The sequence below is a fragment of the Mesoplodon densirostris genome, chromosome 10 (genome assembly GCF_025265405.1).
Source record: "Mesoplodon densirostris isolate mMesDen1 chromosome 10, mMesDen1 primary haplotype, whole genome shotgun sequence".
In the NCBI taxonomy this organism is placed as follows: Eukaryota; Metazoa; Chordata; class Mammalia; order Artiodactyla; family Ziphiidae; genus Mesoplodon; species Mesoplodon densirostris.
The window spans coordinates 72,029,982-72,045,368 of record NC_082670.1 but is presented as its reverse complement, the minus strand read 5'-3'; the positions used below and the strand labels follow the sequence as shown (position 1 = coordinate 72,045,368).

Sequence of the window (15,387 nt, the reverse complement as noted above, 5' to 3'; positions counted from 1 at the left end):
GCCCCTCGCCGCGCCCGCCGCCCCACTCTGCCTGCGGGCCGACACAGCCCGGGCGCCCAGGTTTCCATTGCGCCGCTCTCCTCCGCTCTCCCGCCGCTCTGCCTGAATCCCGGGGGCGGCACCGCATCGGGGTCCGCCCCGCTGCCCCGCCCGCCCCGCGCTCTCTTGAGCCCAGAGCCGGCGGGACTCCCGGCCCGACAGGGCCATGTCCGCTGAGCCTGAGCTCATTGAGCTGCGGGACCTGGCACCCGCGCGGTGCGCCGCCCCGGGCCGCACCCGGCTCGAGCGTGCCAACGCGCTGCGCATCGCGCCGGGTACAGCGCGCAACGCCTCAAGGCAGCTGGTCCCAGGCCGCGGCCACCGCTTCCAGCCCGCGGGGCCCACTACGCACACATGGTGCGACCTCTGTGGCGACTTCATCTGGGGCGTCGTGCGCAAGGGCCTGCAGTGCGCACGTGAGTAGCGGCCCTGTGCGCTGGCGGGAGACAAACGGGTGGCCAAGGGGCAGCACCGTCGCTGAGGGCCGTTGGGACGGAGGGGCTCGGCGGGTTCGGTTCCCACGGACCAGGTCCGTTACCTTTACCCCATAGCATAAGAGAGGGGGGGCCAATGGTTTATAACCTTGCCAAGCTCCACCTGTGTCTGGGACATAGGCAGAGGCTGTTGCCTGTGAATAACAAGGTGCTGCTTTCAATTTTAAAGGGTGCCTTGGCCCTTCTTGAGAAAGGCATTGTGCCTACCAGTCTCTTGAGTTCATATTCCCACACCTGCCCCTTCCCAAAGATTCACTCTCCAAGTCCCGCTGCAGAATCCTTGCCGTTAAGGGAATTTACTCACCTATGGGAGAAGGCCTGGAAAAAGTCAGAACCTTGGGTGGGCCCCCTGCAAGCAGGAGTTTTGAGTATTCAGCAAATACCTATTGCAAGTGCAGTCAACCAGGTGCTAAAACATGAAACACAGCCACACACTAGCTGGTGCTTCTGCCCTCCCAGGAATCACCAGCAAGCAGAGGTTGCTCTCCCACTGGCTATATACCAGCTAGAATCACTTGGAATGCTTTTACAGCCCTCCAATGCTTGGACCCTACCACAGACCTGCTGATTCAATCACTGGGAGTGTACCAGCATTTTTTAAAAACAGATCCTTCTAATGTGCAGCCTGGGTTGAGAATCACTGCTCTGGCCCATTTAGGAACTTAGGGAAGGTGTCCCAAGCCTGTGTGTGCCTGGAGACCCTCTCATCTAGTACAGGAGTTTGTCCCTTATTCAGCTGGGAGGAGCACGGGAGTTGTGACAGAATACAAAGCATGAACAAGGGCTCGGATACAGCAGTGTTCCCAAGGAGAAATAAAGTGGCCATGGAAATGAAAAACAGGACAATTTGGGTGTGTGTCAGAGGCAGAAACAAGGGCGGAATCAAGGATGAGTTGGGGTGGTTTTGTTTTGTTTTGCCTCAACTGGGAGAATGGTAGTGACTTTTGCTGAGCTGAGGAACACTGGCAAGGGTAAGGGTGAGGAAAAGTGAAGAATTAAAAGGGGTAGGAAAGTGAGTTAAATTCTGGGCATGTTGGGTTGAAATGTTTATTAGACATCCAAATGAAGATAGTGACACATAGGATTTGATCTCAGTGGGGAGGTCAGTGATGGAAGCCTTGGATCTGGGGTAGGTCAGCGTACACAGAAAAGGGAAGCGATCAGAACTGAGCCTCGGACACTCCACCATTAGATCTAGAAGTTGAAACAGAACTAAAGGAGCTGAGCAGGAGCTGCAGGGGGGTGGGAGGAAAACCGGGGTAGTGGGGGCCCCCGGGAGCAAGCATCAGACGATGCTGAGGAGGTGAAGACGGTGACAGGACCGCCGGATTCGGCGGTGCGCAGGAGTTTCCTGGAGGGAGGGGCACGCCTGACCGGAATGGGTAGAGGGTGAAGGCGAGGAATTAAGTGTTTGTAGACCAGTGTTGGTAAGTTTTTGGTGTGAGGGGAGTAGAAACAAATGACAACTAGAGGGGGGGCACTGGGTTAAAAGATTTTAATTTTTTCCCTTCAAGTAAATGGGCGGAGGGAGGGACGCTGATAATGAGGAAGGGAGAAGTTCTGCCCTAGGCTCTAGAAATGCAACTGTTGAGCAGGCCTGGATCCCTAACCGCCTGAGGCCTTCCCGCCAGTTTCAAGACGCCGGGGGACCAACACTAAGATCTGCGTAGCAGTGGGCGGTAACGGGGCCTGAGAAAAGGCCGATCATGCAGAACACCGCGAGCAACGGCCTTCACCCCGGGGCTTCGCTTCTGCCCTCGGGACGCTTCTCCGAGCTGGTGCTGGGGTTCCTCCGCCTCACGGCCAGCCCTCTCTGCAGATTGCAAGTTCACCTGCCACTACCGTTGCCGCGCGCTCGTCTGCCTAGACTGCTGCGGACCCCGGGACCTGGGCTGGGAACCGGCGCTGGAGCGGGACACGAATGTGGTGAGCGCGGGACCGGGGAGCTTACAGGCAAGGCAGGTATGCGCAGACGAGCGGGCCACATTGCAGGCGTTCCCTAGGGCCGCCTGGCCCTACGCGCAATGAACGTTCTGATAGCCGACTTCCCGGCGGCAGAGAGTAGCTAATTCTGCGCGCGGGCTCGAAGGTGTGCCGGTGGTGCTGAATCGGCCCTTACCGCTCGGAGCCACCGAGGCTCCGAGTAAGCACAATTTCCGTACCTTCCCACAGCCGCATCCGCCCTTGAGGCCACGCTGGTGCACATGCGCACACGTTCCAACTAGTTCCCCTGTGGGAGGTGGGGCCTGCGAGGCGGAGCTGAGCTGAGCTGAGCTGCCCGAGCGATGAGATCATTCCTGGAGGCGAGGCGCGTGTGGCCCCGCCCTTCGACATTCGTCTTCCAACGAGATGAGAGCTAGATCCGCGCTGTCTACGTTTCAGTGTTAACGGTTGCGGCGCGGACACTGGTTCCGGCGCACGCGCACACGCGCCTGGGGCGGTGGTGGGAGGCTACGGGCGCACGGGAACCGGCGGGCGCGGCGATGGGCGAGGCGGACGCGGGAACTCCCTCTTTCGAGATGACCTGGAGTAGCACGACAAGCAGTGGTTACTGCAGCCAGGAGGACTCGGACTCCGAGCTCGAGCAGTACTTCACAGCGCGTACCTCACTGGCGCGCAGGCCGCGCCGGGATCAGGTGGGGGCCGGGGGTTGCGGGAAGCGGGCTGGGGGCGGTCGCTGGGACCCCGGTCCTCCCCGGTAAGTTGCCTGGTCGAGAGCTTGTGGGCAGCCCCGCCCTGCCGTGAGCGTGGGCCAGCCCTCGGAACCGTGTGTTGGGCTTTCAGCGCGTCGGTACTGAGTGCTGAGGCCTTGCTGTTTCTGTCACAGACCGGTTGAACCAGGGGAAGCAGCTAAGTGGCATGGGGTAGACCAGGGACAGGCATTATCCACCGATTACTAAGGCTGACTGCGCAGTCTAGACTAACACCTCTATTTCCGCGTGCGGGCGCTCCCACCCCCTCTCTGGGGGACCAGGAGGAAGTGGAGGGGGAGGAGTCCTCTCCGGGAATTGAGAAGTGTTTAGGAGAGAGGCAAGGGAAGGTCCAGGCCCCTCCGTTTGCACTCCTGGATGGAGCCAGCTTGGTCCCCATCTCTTGCCGGTCCAGGCCTGTCACCAGCTACTGGACTGTGGAAGATTCTGAGCCTCTCCTCCTCTGCAGTGGACCAGGAGTGCTCGCTTGGGCAGCATGTATAGTAAAGTTAGAGCGGACCTGGAGAAAGGGGATCTGGGAATGGATGGGAAGGAAGCCTCGTTCTGGACTGTAAGCATCCAGGAACACTTTATCCACAAGAGGTGGGGAAGGCTAGATTGTAAAATGCCCTGAGAGGGGTCAAGAGAGATAGGGGTTACTAATCCAGGACTATAAATTGCGGTGCTGGAGCAGCTGTGCCTCTCGGAGTCTCCCAGGTGTCCCCATTATCAGAGACCTCTGTGATGTGTGCCATGAGTGTGGCCACCAGGCTCAGATAACTGTTCCGGAGATGGTACACTTCAGAAGAGCACCCTGGTCAGGCCATCAGGAAAGAGAGATGGGGACCATGAAGTAAAGTTCAGTATACCTGGCAGCAGTGGGGCAGAATTCCTTACATGAGCCAAGAAAAGGGAGTTGTGGATAACTCTTTAGGGGAAAATTCTATACCTGGAAAGCTGAGCCCGGAGTTTCGGTGCAAGGTTTGAGTGTGGATCCCTGGGACTGTCCCTGTGTCACTCAGGCCTGAGCCATCTTCCATTGTGGAAAGGTAAGAAAACCACAAGACACTAACCAATTGAAAAGGAGGCTGGGGAGTCCCAAGTTGTATGTAAAATAAAACCATCAGTCACTATGGACAGTGGCAGAGTAGAGGGTGGGTGGCTATAGTGTCGCAGAAGGGAAATTCCATGGTATCCCTCTGGGACAGCTGTTGGAATCCTCCTCCAGCAGTCAGCTTCGGAAAATGGAAAAAAATACTCTTCCTCCTCTAGAATCCTGGGAGGACAGTGCAGTACCTCCAGTCCAAGTCCCTTGTTCTATGAATAAAGATACTGAGGGAGGTTCACCTGGAGAAGGGAAGGGGCTGGAACTGAGGTCACTGCATCCCAGCTCAGGGTTCCTAGATAACCCAGGAAGGGAAGAGAAAGGACCCAGGCTAGAGCTCAGAGCCATCACAAGGAAGGGGAATGAGTTAGTGCCATCTCTTTGATCACCCTGTTCTGTAAGTAGAATTCTCTTCCTTTTTGCCCTGGCACTAATCTGCTCAGCTTTCCTCCTGCCCCTAGCACCCCTTCCATCCTGACACACCTTCCCACTGGGGTACTTCTTCCTGTCTCAAGCCCTCTCCTTGGGCCTGAACAAACACATCCACCCTTTATTCCCAACCTCCAGCCCTCATTTTACCTCTCAGATCCCTTGTTTTCCAGGGTCCAGACCATTTGTTCTTACTAGTCCTACAGGGTCTCCCACTGTCTCCAACAAGCTTTCTGCTAGAGTTTTTTTGTTTTGTTTTGTTTTCAGTATTTATTTGTTTATTTATTTGGTTGCTCCGGGTCTTAGTTGTGGCACGCAGGATCTCCGTTGCAGCATGTGGGATCTTTTAGTTGCAGCATGCAGGATCTAGTTCCCTGACTAGGGATGGAACTCGGGCCCCCTGCATTGGGAGCGTGGGGTCTTAACCACTGGACCACCAGGGAAGTCCCTAGAGTTTTCACTTCTCAATGCTCTTTTCCATCTAGGAGACTTTTGGAAACTTGGGGAAGCAAATCGGCTTCAGTTCCCACCCCTCCCCCAACCTCAGTCCTCAGTGCCATGTACTTGCTGGCCACTGAACAGCAGCAGGTTCTAGGTAAAGAGCATACTGCTAAAAGGCTGTGGACACTACCCTACCCTACCCCCTCATCTGTCCTTCCTATTGTCCCCATGAGATGGTTTAAGCTTAGGGGGCTCCAAGGCAGTAGTCAGGAAGAAGCCTGGCTGTCCTGGGCTCAGAGCTGAGCACAAGGTTAAGCTTATTCTGCAGGAGACCTTCTGATGGGAACTCCCCTGGGACAAGGCATTGGTCAGTGATGATCTCACCTGTGTCTGTGACACTTTCATTCCTACTAGGGCCTATCTGACTTCAACAGGAGGTAAGGGTGATGCAGTGGGACCAAGGGAGTTTGGCAGAAGCCCTGGCCCATACTCCACCCTTCAGACAAGAATCCAGTCCCTGGAGGAACAGAGGAAGGGCTGAGTGGTAAAGCTAACACCTTTGGGCTAAACCTCTAGACAGCAGAGAGGAGGTACATAAGCCTCCCTGTTTGGCAGTTGTGGGACAGGCTTTACCAGGAGGCTGCCCATGCCAACTTCTGGCAGATTGGATCCTGGCCTGAAGCTGCCATTTGTGAAGACTGGGTCAAGATCAAATGGCATGTCATAGTGGTTTCCTCACTATGTTTGAGACATGCAGGGCTGGCCCAAGTCCCCCACCAAGGAGGCTAAGGTTGTAGACGTTGCCCTTCTCGTCCTGCCCACTGGTTGCTGGGCTCCTGGTGTGTACCATTCCCCATACCTCTCACCCTGCAGTGGGCCATGGCCAGAGCAGAGTGGCAAAGTGGACTGCCTTCTCCAGGGTACACCCTGACCCCATCCAACTAGGGTGCTGGGATCAAGCTGTTCCTTTTCAGAGTCCCCGATCTTTTCCTGGCTCCTAGCCTCATGCTTTCAGTTGCCTTGGTTTTAAGGTATCCTTAGGGCCTCACCCAGTGCTGAGGAGGCTCCAAGCAGGTGGCAGAGAGAAGCCAAATGATTCTGCCTTGGCTGTCTCCACCCATAGCATGCAGAACCAGGGGCAGTGATGGGTTCTTCTCATCAGGCCTCAAACTTTGTTGTCAGTTTCCAAAGGCTGCCCACAGGCCATTTTTCAGAGTGGTCCACCCAGGGCTTAACCTCCTTGGCTGTGACATGCATTGCAGAGGAATGGGTTTCATAAGGATCCTATGTCCATGCTTGCCCATCTTTCAGGATGAGCCCGTGGAGTGGGAGACACCTGACCTTTCTCAGGCTGAGACTGAGCAGAAGATCAAGGAGTACAATGGCCAAATCAACAGCAACTTGTTCATGAGCCTGGTGAGTTGACAGCCTGTTTTGAAGAGAGACAGGAACCCAACTGTGTGCCTGATGCCCAAAGGGTCACAGCTGAGGTATTCTTGGGTAGACCCAAGCAGTGATTTATTCCCACTCAGCCTAGCCCCAAGTGGACTGGTAGTGCCCAGATCTGTTCCATCTCATCTGGCATCTAGTCATGGTTTGGTTTCTCCTCTTTAGAACAAGGATGGCTCCTATACAGGCTTCATCAAGGTTCAACTGAAGCTGGTGCGCCCTGTCTCAGTTCCCGCCAGCAAGAAGCCACCCTCCTTGCAGGATGCCCGGCGGGGCCCAGGGCGGGGTACAGCTGTGAAACGCCGCACCTCCTTCTACCTGCCCAAGGATGCTGTCAAGCACCTGCATGTGTTGTCACGCACACGGGCACGCGAGGTCATCGAGGCCCTGCTGCGCAAGTTCTTGGTGGTGGATGACCCCCGCAAGTTCGCACTTTTTGAGCGGGCTGAGCGCCATGGCCAAGGTGGGCTTCCCACCCCACCCCACCATGTGTGAGGGTATATATGCATGTGCCTGTGCACGCAGGAGCTGAGGGGGCTGGGCCTGCCTCTAATCAAACACTCCCTTCCCCCTGCCTGGCTCTCAGTGTACCTCCGGAAGCTGTCAGATGATGAGCAGCCCCTACGGCTACGGCTCCTTGCAGGGCCCAGTGAGAAGGCCCTAAGCTTTGTCCTGAAGGAGAACGACTCTGGGGAGGTGAACGTGAGTAACAGCCCTCCTTAGTTTCTTGGTTGTGACTGGGCAGGACTGGTGGGTTGCAGGCTTGAAGGAGGAATAGGGCTGCAGACAAGCCCTGCAAAGCCTCTCCAGGAGTACATGAGCCTTGTAGCTAAAGTGAAGGCTTCCAGGAAACTCATGCCAAGGTCTAGCGCTTGTCCCAAGGAGCCAGGAAGAACTGTCTTGGTGCACTGCTCTTTCCTATTGTGGAAAGTCCTCAGGAGATGCAGGAGTCCATCTGATGGCATTCTGATCTCAGGCCAGGTCAAAGCCACACAGATGGCACAGGACAACATGCAGGCACCCCCTTCAGGCATTAGAACCTTTTGCCTGGAAGCTTTACAGCTCCAAGGTAGTGCATCTGCAGAGTGAGATCAAACTCAGAGAGAGTGGTCATGACCTGTTCACAAGTAACTAGGGAATGTTTGGTTTGGTTGCCTGTCCACGAGGTGACTGCCCTACTTTGTGGGGCCCATCTTCTATATGGATTGTTGTTGGGAATCCTAACACAGACCATTCAGGCAAGAACCTGACATTAGAGAGCCCCATCCTAGTTGTGTGATCGTGATGCACTGGTGTTCTTTGGGGAGAGCCTGCTGGTTTGGCAGTGGCCTGCTGTAGCCTGTGTCTCCCTTCTCCCCCTACAGTGGGATGCTTTCAGCATGCCTGAGCTACACAACTTCTTACGCATCCTGCAGCGGGAGGAAGAGGAACATCTCCGCCAGATCCTGCAGAAGTACTCGTATTGCCGCCAGAAGATCCAGGAAGCCCTGCATGCCTGCCCCCTGGGGTGACCTCTCGTACCCCTGGGTGGAAGGAGGAGAGTAGGCAGCGCCAAGGGCGTGCCGTGTGAGTGTGCAAAGGGCCACGTGGCCCAAGGAATGAGTGTGCATGGAGGCCCTCTCTTGCTGGGGGAATGAGCCCAGAGAACAGCGAAGGAGCTGGCCCCCTGTGTCCACCAGTGGGTGTAGCAGAGCATGGCTCTGCATCCTTCTGCCCTTTGTGTACTGGGTCATGGTGGGCCAGGGTTGCCCTGGGAAGCTGCTCCAGGCTTGCAGCAGGGGTAGAGGAGACAGAAGTCTCCTTAATTTGTGTCTCAGATATGAGAATCTTGGAGACGCTACAAACAGAATAGGGTCATGTTTGCAGGGATGAGGGCCCTCACCTATGGTGAAAGGTTGTGTGTTTCGGGTCTTGGATGGGGTCTCAGGACAGCCCTATCAGAACCGAGCGTGGGTGTTCAAGGTAAGACAGGCATCAAGAAAGAGTCTAGGGTTCCCTCTACTGCACCTTCTGACTCCTCACACACCCTGGGGTCAGGGAGTGCTGGCTCATGGTGCAACAACAGTGCCTCTGCCTCCTCCCAGGAGGATGTCCCTGTGCCAGGGTCTGTGTGAGTGTGGGCACTGGCCCAGGTCTGTGCCTTGTTTGCCAGTCAAAGCCAGGGTCTTTCCCTTGGGTATTTTTGATGATGTGTGCGAATGTATGTAATATTTTGTGGCCTCAGTTGAATGCCTCCTGTGGGGGAAGGGGTGGGGGTGACAGTCATCAGGGCCTGGGGTCTGAGAGAATTGGCTAAATAAAGATTTAAGAATTCTCCTGCTTTTGGATTCTTTATTATGGGCCCTCATCTGCAGTTGCCCCTCATGCCAGTGACTGCCAAGGTTGATGGACAGGCTCAGAGCACCTTTTCAAGTGGGACCATAGGACAAATTTGTGAAGGATGTGGTGTATGGATATGTACTGAGTTATCACTCAAACCCCGGGGCTCAGGTCGTGGTGGGGGAAAGAACATCGGCTGCAGCCAGAGCTTAGGGAAACCACACACTCCAAGCTGTGGAAGGCGCTTCACCAAATATTGAGATAACTACTGTGGATCAGACACTGCTCATGGCACCAAAGGTACAGATATGTTAACTCTTGCCTTCATGAAGCATGGCTTCTGGTGGATCTGGAAAGAATTCTGAATTTGAAGTTCTTCAGCCCTGAATGTAGATATACGACTACATTAAGCCAATTCCTTAATTTTTCCTTAGGTTCGGTTTCTTTGCCACGTGCCACAGTGGGGATCGTAAAAACGGTGTGGGGATAGAATGAGGGCAGACGGGCACTGCCCAAACTGGCCTAGGGTCAGGCCCTAAAGTGCTGCTTTGGTTGGGCAGGCCCGCTGAGCCTGACCTCTGGGGGTCGGGGATTTCGGAGCCGCAGTACAAGCTGAAGAAACCAGGTGGAGAACACAGCCACCGCTTTCCAGGCTGTAAGCTGCCCCAGCTGGAGAGAGCGTGGCCTGCTGGGACCTGACGTCTCGCAGTGCATGCTGGGATACCTAGCATCTGAGGGCAGCTCTTAGTCCAGCCCCGCGGACCGACGAGAGAAGCAGCCAATCAGAGGCAGCAGCATACGCAGTGTTAGGAAGCGGAAGTGAGGTTTCCGTGGAGACAGCGGAGCCTGCGGAAGGCGGCGGCGGCGGCGGCGGCACCTGCGAGCGGAGGCCTAGGCGGGGCATGGCGGCGCGGACGGCCCTGTGAGAGCGAAGCTGCCGCGGGGCCCGCCATGCGCCGGCGGCCCTGACATGGGCGCCAGCGGCTCCAAAGCTCGGGGCCTGTGGCCCTTCGCCTCGGCGGCGGGGGGCGGCGGCCCGGAGGCGGCTGTCGCTGAGCAAGCTTTGGTGCGACCGCGAGGCCGAGTCGTGCCCCCCTTCGTATTCACTCGCCGCGGGTAAGGGCGTGGGGTTCCGCCCCCGGGAGGACAGACAGGCGGCTGGGTGCCCCGCGTCATGGGGCGCTCCCGCCGCTGTACCCCCTACACCCGAGTCAGGACGACTCCCATATTTCAGGCTCCCAGAGGAACAAGGGGTGGGGAAAGCCGAGCAGTCGGTTCCTGGCGGCCTGGCTGCTCTGAAGGTCTCCCGAGGAGAAGAGTGGGCCTGAAGCTTGTCCTGGGCAGGTCCTCTTCACGGTGAAGCTAAGATAGGGCCTCCCTGAGACTTCAGAACCTCTTCCTTTCATCCCATCCATCTCAACCTGCAAGCTGAAGGCTCCTATCCTCCCTCACCCCCAGTTCTCCCTCGAGGAGAATGACCCTCTGTTTTGTCTGTTTCTGTTCCCCACAGTGGTGGGGTTGGACCTCTCTGGGTAGTGGCCGGGAAAGCAGGACTGGTCCCCAGCGTTGGGGATGGGGCCTGGGGAAAAAGACCCTCACCCAGGTATGTTTCCCAGATCTGGAGCACTGACCTCCCCCCTCCCCCAAGCGGCCCAGACAGGAGCACTAGATTGGCCTGGCTGTGATGGGCCCTGGGGAGTGACACTCAGGTGATGCTGGAGATTTGGCTGTAGTTACTAGGGGGACCCCAACAGTGGCAGTTTGGCTGCATCAGCCACCTGGATGGGGGAGGATGCAAGCTTTTTCCCTTCAGGCTCCCTCCTAGCTCAGGCATCTGCTATCTCAGGCTTTGGCCCTGGGCCAGCAGTGTCTTCTGGAGTGAGACCAACATGCCCAGGCCACCATCCTGCCCACTCTCGAAGCCCTGGGTGAAGGCAAGGGCCTGATGGAATGGCTCCTCTTGCTGAACAAACCAGTGATTTTTTGGTATGGCCTCTCTTCTTATAGTCTGACAGAGTAGCACTGGCCACCACCCCACTCCCTACTTCCTTCTAGTAGACCCCAGATCCTAAGCAAGGGATTTTCCAGGCATACTAACCTCCCTTCCTCCCACCAAGGTTGTTCCTCCCTATTTGGGGGAGGGCATACTTCCCTGTGGTCTGTGGCATTTGCCGTGACTAGTTTGGGGCTCCAGCCCAGCCTGTTCCCCTCTCCCTCTGCACAGCTCCATGTTCTATGACGAGGATGGGGATCTGGCTCACGAGTTCTATGAGGAGACAATCGTCACCAAGAACGGGCAGAAGCGGGCCAAGCTGAGGCGGGTACATAAGAACCTGATTCCTCAGGTGAGGGGCTGGGCAGTGGTCATAGAGCCTATGTTGATTGTGTGGAGGTAGACCCAGATGGGGTCTGCTCTTATGGTGGGGGCTCTTCGGGGAGGAGCTGGGAGGAACAGGAAGGCTTCCTGGAGTAGGGGCCCTGAGCTGGCCCTCACTAGCCTCTGTTTCCACGGCAGGGCATCGTGAAGCTGGATCCCCCCCGCATCCACGTGGATTTCCCTGTGATCCTCTATGAGGTGTGAGCCTGAGGGGTGGCAGGCATAAACACCCCCTGCCCCAGCAAGAAACCCCCAGGCTCAAGGTGTGGCTTCCATTGAGGAACCTAGGCTGGGGCCACAACCGTGAATAAACTCCACTGGCCCGGAACCTTCAACTGTGAGCAGGGCAGTCCTACAATGCTGGTTGGGTGTTGGTTTGTATGTGGACAAGAGGTGGCTGGTGGCTGGCAAGGGCTGGTGGCGGAGTTACCAGTCCACCTTTCCGAGCAATCCCTACAAGGAGCATGGCAGGGCATATGCTGGTCAGGAATGCCTGGTTCCTGTGCCCTTGCCTGGCCTGCATTCTTCCAAGCTTGCCTGGGGCCCAGCCCTGCTGGACGCTACAGCACTTTACAAGTAAGGTCTGCCTTTTTCCAGCCCCAGGGCTGTGGGAGCTGTACACAAATGGGAACTTCCTTTCCCTCACTTCCTTTACCCTCTCGTTGGAGCATTTCAGCCGTTTGCTACCTCGATTCCTCCTGTGTTGGACAGAAGCTGGGGGCAGAACAAGCCTGATTCTTCCTGCCTACCTGCCCATCTGTTCCCACCCCCAGATGGATGGACAGTTTGCTGGCTGTTAATAGGTATGGGAGGTTTCTCCCTCTACCCCGGGCTGGGCTGATCCCTCCCCACTGCAACTAGTTGTTGATCCCCACCCCAACTGAGAGGGCATAGGATGGGGATCAGGAAGGGTTCTGGATGCCTGTGCCTATGGGGTGTTGCCACATCCCACCTACTGTGTCTAATCCCCCTTGCCCTTACACATCCACCACCCTGTGATAAGGGACAGCACCCTAGGGCTGGTGCCAGTAGCTCTGAGGAGCCCACCACCCCTTCCCCTACAGTGTACCCATCCCTTCAGGATCAGTAAGAGAAAAGTACTGGAGCCCTGGGTAGGGACAGAAAGGAGAGAACAATCATAAAGGAATACTTAAAATGTGAAAGCTTGTAAATAGTCTAGTCCAGGATGTTGGGGCAGAGTCTGATTTCTACATAAAAATGACTTTTTTTTTTTTTTTTAATTCCTTACTGTGCAAACTGTTCTTTAAGCGTGTGAGAAATGGCTTGGGGAGGGTAGCCCTCAATCTAGGAAGGCTGTTGTGTTATTTGTTCAATAAAATTATTTGTAGACCCTGCATACAAGAATGACATCTCTGAGGCTTGATACCCAGTATCTAGACCACCACTTGGGCATAGTAGGTGGGCCTGGGTGGGGGACTCCTGTTGCCCACGTCTCCAGCGAGGCCCAGGGTGAGCCTGAGCCTAGCCTGCGGCCATTCCAGCCACAACCAGCAGGTGGCAGTGTATTCACACAGACCTCATTGCAGACCCCCTCAGGATGGAGAGCCATTCGTACTTGTGTATTGTGTTCAATAAGCGGGGACCCCTGGAATTGGAAGGCCCTGGGGTACCTCACTAGGGATTGGCCCCACCTGCCTGACCTGAGGTGAGAGTGTGACCACACATAGGTCTGGAAGTTGTCCTGCCCCCAGCTGTGCCAGCTGACCCCACATGAGGTCACAGCCTGAGCCCCATGGACCTCCAAGGCCCAGCCTTAGGTGGACAGCAGCCGAGTGGGTACCACTGCCCTTGACCTACTGCGAGGCTCTGCAGCCCAAACCTACTTGCACTACCAGGAGAGTAGGCTTGGGGCTTCTGTTCCAGCAGGTAAAGCTCAGCTACCCAGTACTTCCTCTGGTCCTTTATGCCCTGTCTTCTCACCTGCAGCCTGCTCCCTGTGGACATTTGGCCTACACTTCTCAGGTCCTGCTATGAGGCTGGTTCTCTACTAGGCCTAGCCCTTGGCCATCAGCCCATCTCCCAGTAAGGGAGGAGGGAGTTCAAGGACACAGGCTGCTGGGTCTGGGAAGTTGGCCTACCTGTCTTTTGGAGGTTTAAACTTGTCAAGTGTGGAGCAGGATCACCCTCTGCAGCCTGGACTTGCAGTTTTTCTTTGGGCACCTTCCCGTTTTCTCAATAAGATGCCAGGCATAAGGCCCTATCGTCGTCCTCCACTGTCCCTCCCACTTACTGCCCCAAGGCCAGGGTTCTGCCATGCTGGGTGGCAGCCCATCACCACTGTCCCAGTGTGGGGGAACTCCCTGTGCTGGGCCTGCCCTAGCTGACCCCAAAGCTGGAAACAATGGGGGTCATGGCTGTGCTTCCCCACTCCCTCCTACTGGGCTGTGCTCACTTCCTTCCTGAGGAAGTGTCCCTGCCCTGGGACAGTCTGGTCTGGCCTTTGTTTCCCCAGGGGCCCCCAGCCTTGGAGCTTTTAAGGCCTGTGTCCCTTGTGGAGCCAGCACAGTGGTCCAGGGACACCACCCTCCCATGCCATGTCCTGAACTCCTTGGTCATCAGGGTAGACTCTAGGATATGTGCCCATCTCCCCCAGTCCTCCAGTCTTACACAGCCTTCTGTTAGGAGAGAGGGCCTGGGCATGAAGGAGGTGGGCCGGTAGGGTCGGGGGGTGGGTAGGCTCAGGGTGATTTGAGGGTGTGCAGATTTGTACCTCTGGAGGGGTCTGCTGGGACCCTGCTGCAGCCCTCCTGGGAGCTAGCCACGTTATGGGCACCCCCTTCCCACAGGAATACACCCCTTTCCTCACCCATGTGGTAAGGAGCCCCATACTCTGCAGCATCTTAGTGAAATCCACCCAGGAACATCCTCTGGCAGGAGAGCACCCTGCAGAACCCTCCCAGGCCCTGCCCCTCCCCCCAACAGTCACCCACATCAACACATTGTCCACTCTGTCACACTTGGGATGCTTCCGCTCTCAGTGGAAAAAAATTGACTCAGCTCCTGTAAGTTCCCCCAACACCCCCACCCCAGGGCTGGTTCTCTTCTTCACCACCTGCTTTGGGGGATCATCTGCCAAACATCCCCCAAGTAGTTTGACCTCCCCAAGCACCACCACCAGGGCCTCTCCACTCACAAGCTGCTGGATTTGAGGATGGACCTCAACCTTAAGGGCAGGTTGGGGAGAAAAGCTTTCAGTGTTAAGGAAGCTGCCAGCATGGGAGAGGCTGGCACCTGAACCAGGTCCCCCAGTCTTCCTGTCACCTGGTGCGGTTTGCTGGGCCAGGGCCTACTCAGGGGAAGGGTGGGGCGGGCAGCCAGCCAGCAGGGCATGCCGGAGGGAAACGGTCAAGGCGGTCCCCTCCCCCGCGCATGTTCCTGGCCCTTTCCTCTCTGAGGGGCAGCAGGAAGTGAGGAGAAAGGGCCGGGGCGGGAGGCGGGAGCGGGTGGGAGGGATGGGGTTTATCAAGTTGCCGGCGGGCTGCCCGGAGGGCAGCAGCTGGTGTGAGTAGCTTGTCTGGAGACTTACCCCGGGAAGGAGGGAGGTCGCCGACCTACTGGGCCGACGGACTCCCACACAGGTGAGCCCAGGGCAGACGACTGGTCTGCACCCTGGTACATGCGCTCACAGCAGCGCTCCCTGCCTCTCCTTCCAGGCGCGCGGGCGGGGAATGGGCTGGCCATACAGACCCGGGCCCTTTGGGGAGCTGAGGATCCCGGGGGTGCGGATCTAGGAAGAGGCAAGGAATACTCCCCCCATTCCAGCTCCAAGCCTGCTCCCCGGAAGGAGGGGCTTGCAGGACGAAAGGACTTAGGATACTGGGCAGAGGCCCAGGGGAAACCCTCTGGCCGGGCCGGCTTTCTCTGCCATCTGGCCATGAACTTCTGCAAGGGTGGCAGCTTCCTCAGAGTTGAAAGGAAGCCTTGGAGGCTCCCACAGGCCCCCCAGAGACTGGACAGGGGGCGATGGGAACCCAGGGATCGGCCTGTGCCTGATGCAGGTCGGGGGCAGGGGGACGCCCTATC

General features: G+C 56.9%; 2 protein-coding genes across 4 annotated transcripts; both read left to right on the top strand.

The window, feature by feature from the left end:
- Nucleotides 1-96: 96 nt before the first annotated feature.
- RASSF1 (Ras association domain family member 1) lies at nt 97-8,960 on the top strand. Of its 2 annotated transcripts, XM_060110282.1 has the most exons (6): nt 97-455; nt 2,353-2,459; nt 6,510-6,614; nt 6,813-7,110; nt 7,234-7,349; nt 8,012-8,960. In XM_060110282.1, exons 1-6 carry the CDS (start codon nt 206-208, stop codon nt 8,156-8,158), a joined length of 1,023 nt encoding a protein of 340 aa, XP_059966265.1. In that variant the 5' UTR covers nt 97-205; the 3' UTR covers nt 8,159-8,960. The 2 variants fall into 2 exon arrangements, with proteins under 2 accessions (XP_059966265.1, XP_059966266.1); XM_060110283.1 differs by lacking the exons at nt 97-455; nt 2,353-2,459 and adding an exon at nt 2,898-3,169.
- An 842-nt stretch (nt 8,961-9,802) lies between these two features.
- On the top strand, nt 9,803-12,691 carry TUSC2 (tumor suppressor 2, mitochondrial calcium regulator). Of its 2 annotated transcripts, XM_060110060.1 has the most exons (4): nt 9,803-10,082; nt 10,477-10,569; nt 11,191-11,311; nt 11,482-12,691. In XM_060110060.1, exons 1-4 carry the CDS (start codon nt 9,937-9,939, stop codon nt 11,545-11,547), a joined length of 426 nt encoding a protein of 141 aa, XP_059966043.1. In that variant the 5' UTR covers nt 9,803-9,936; the 3' UTR covers nt 11,548-12,691. The 2 variants fall into 2 exon arrangements, with proteins under 2 accessions (XP_059966043.1, XP_059966044.1); XM_060110061.1 differs by lacking the exon at nt 10,477-10,569.
- The last annotated feature ends 2,696 nt before the right edge of the window (nt 12,692-15,387 follow it).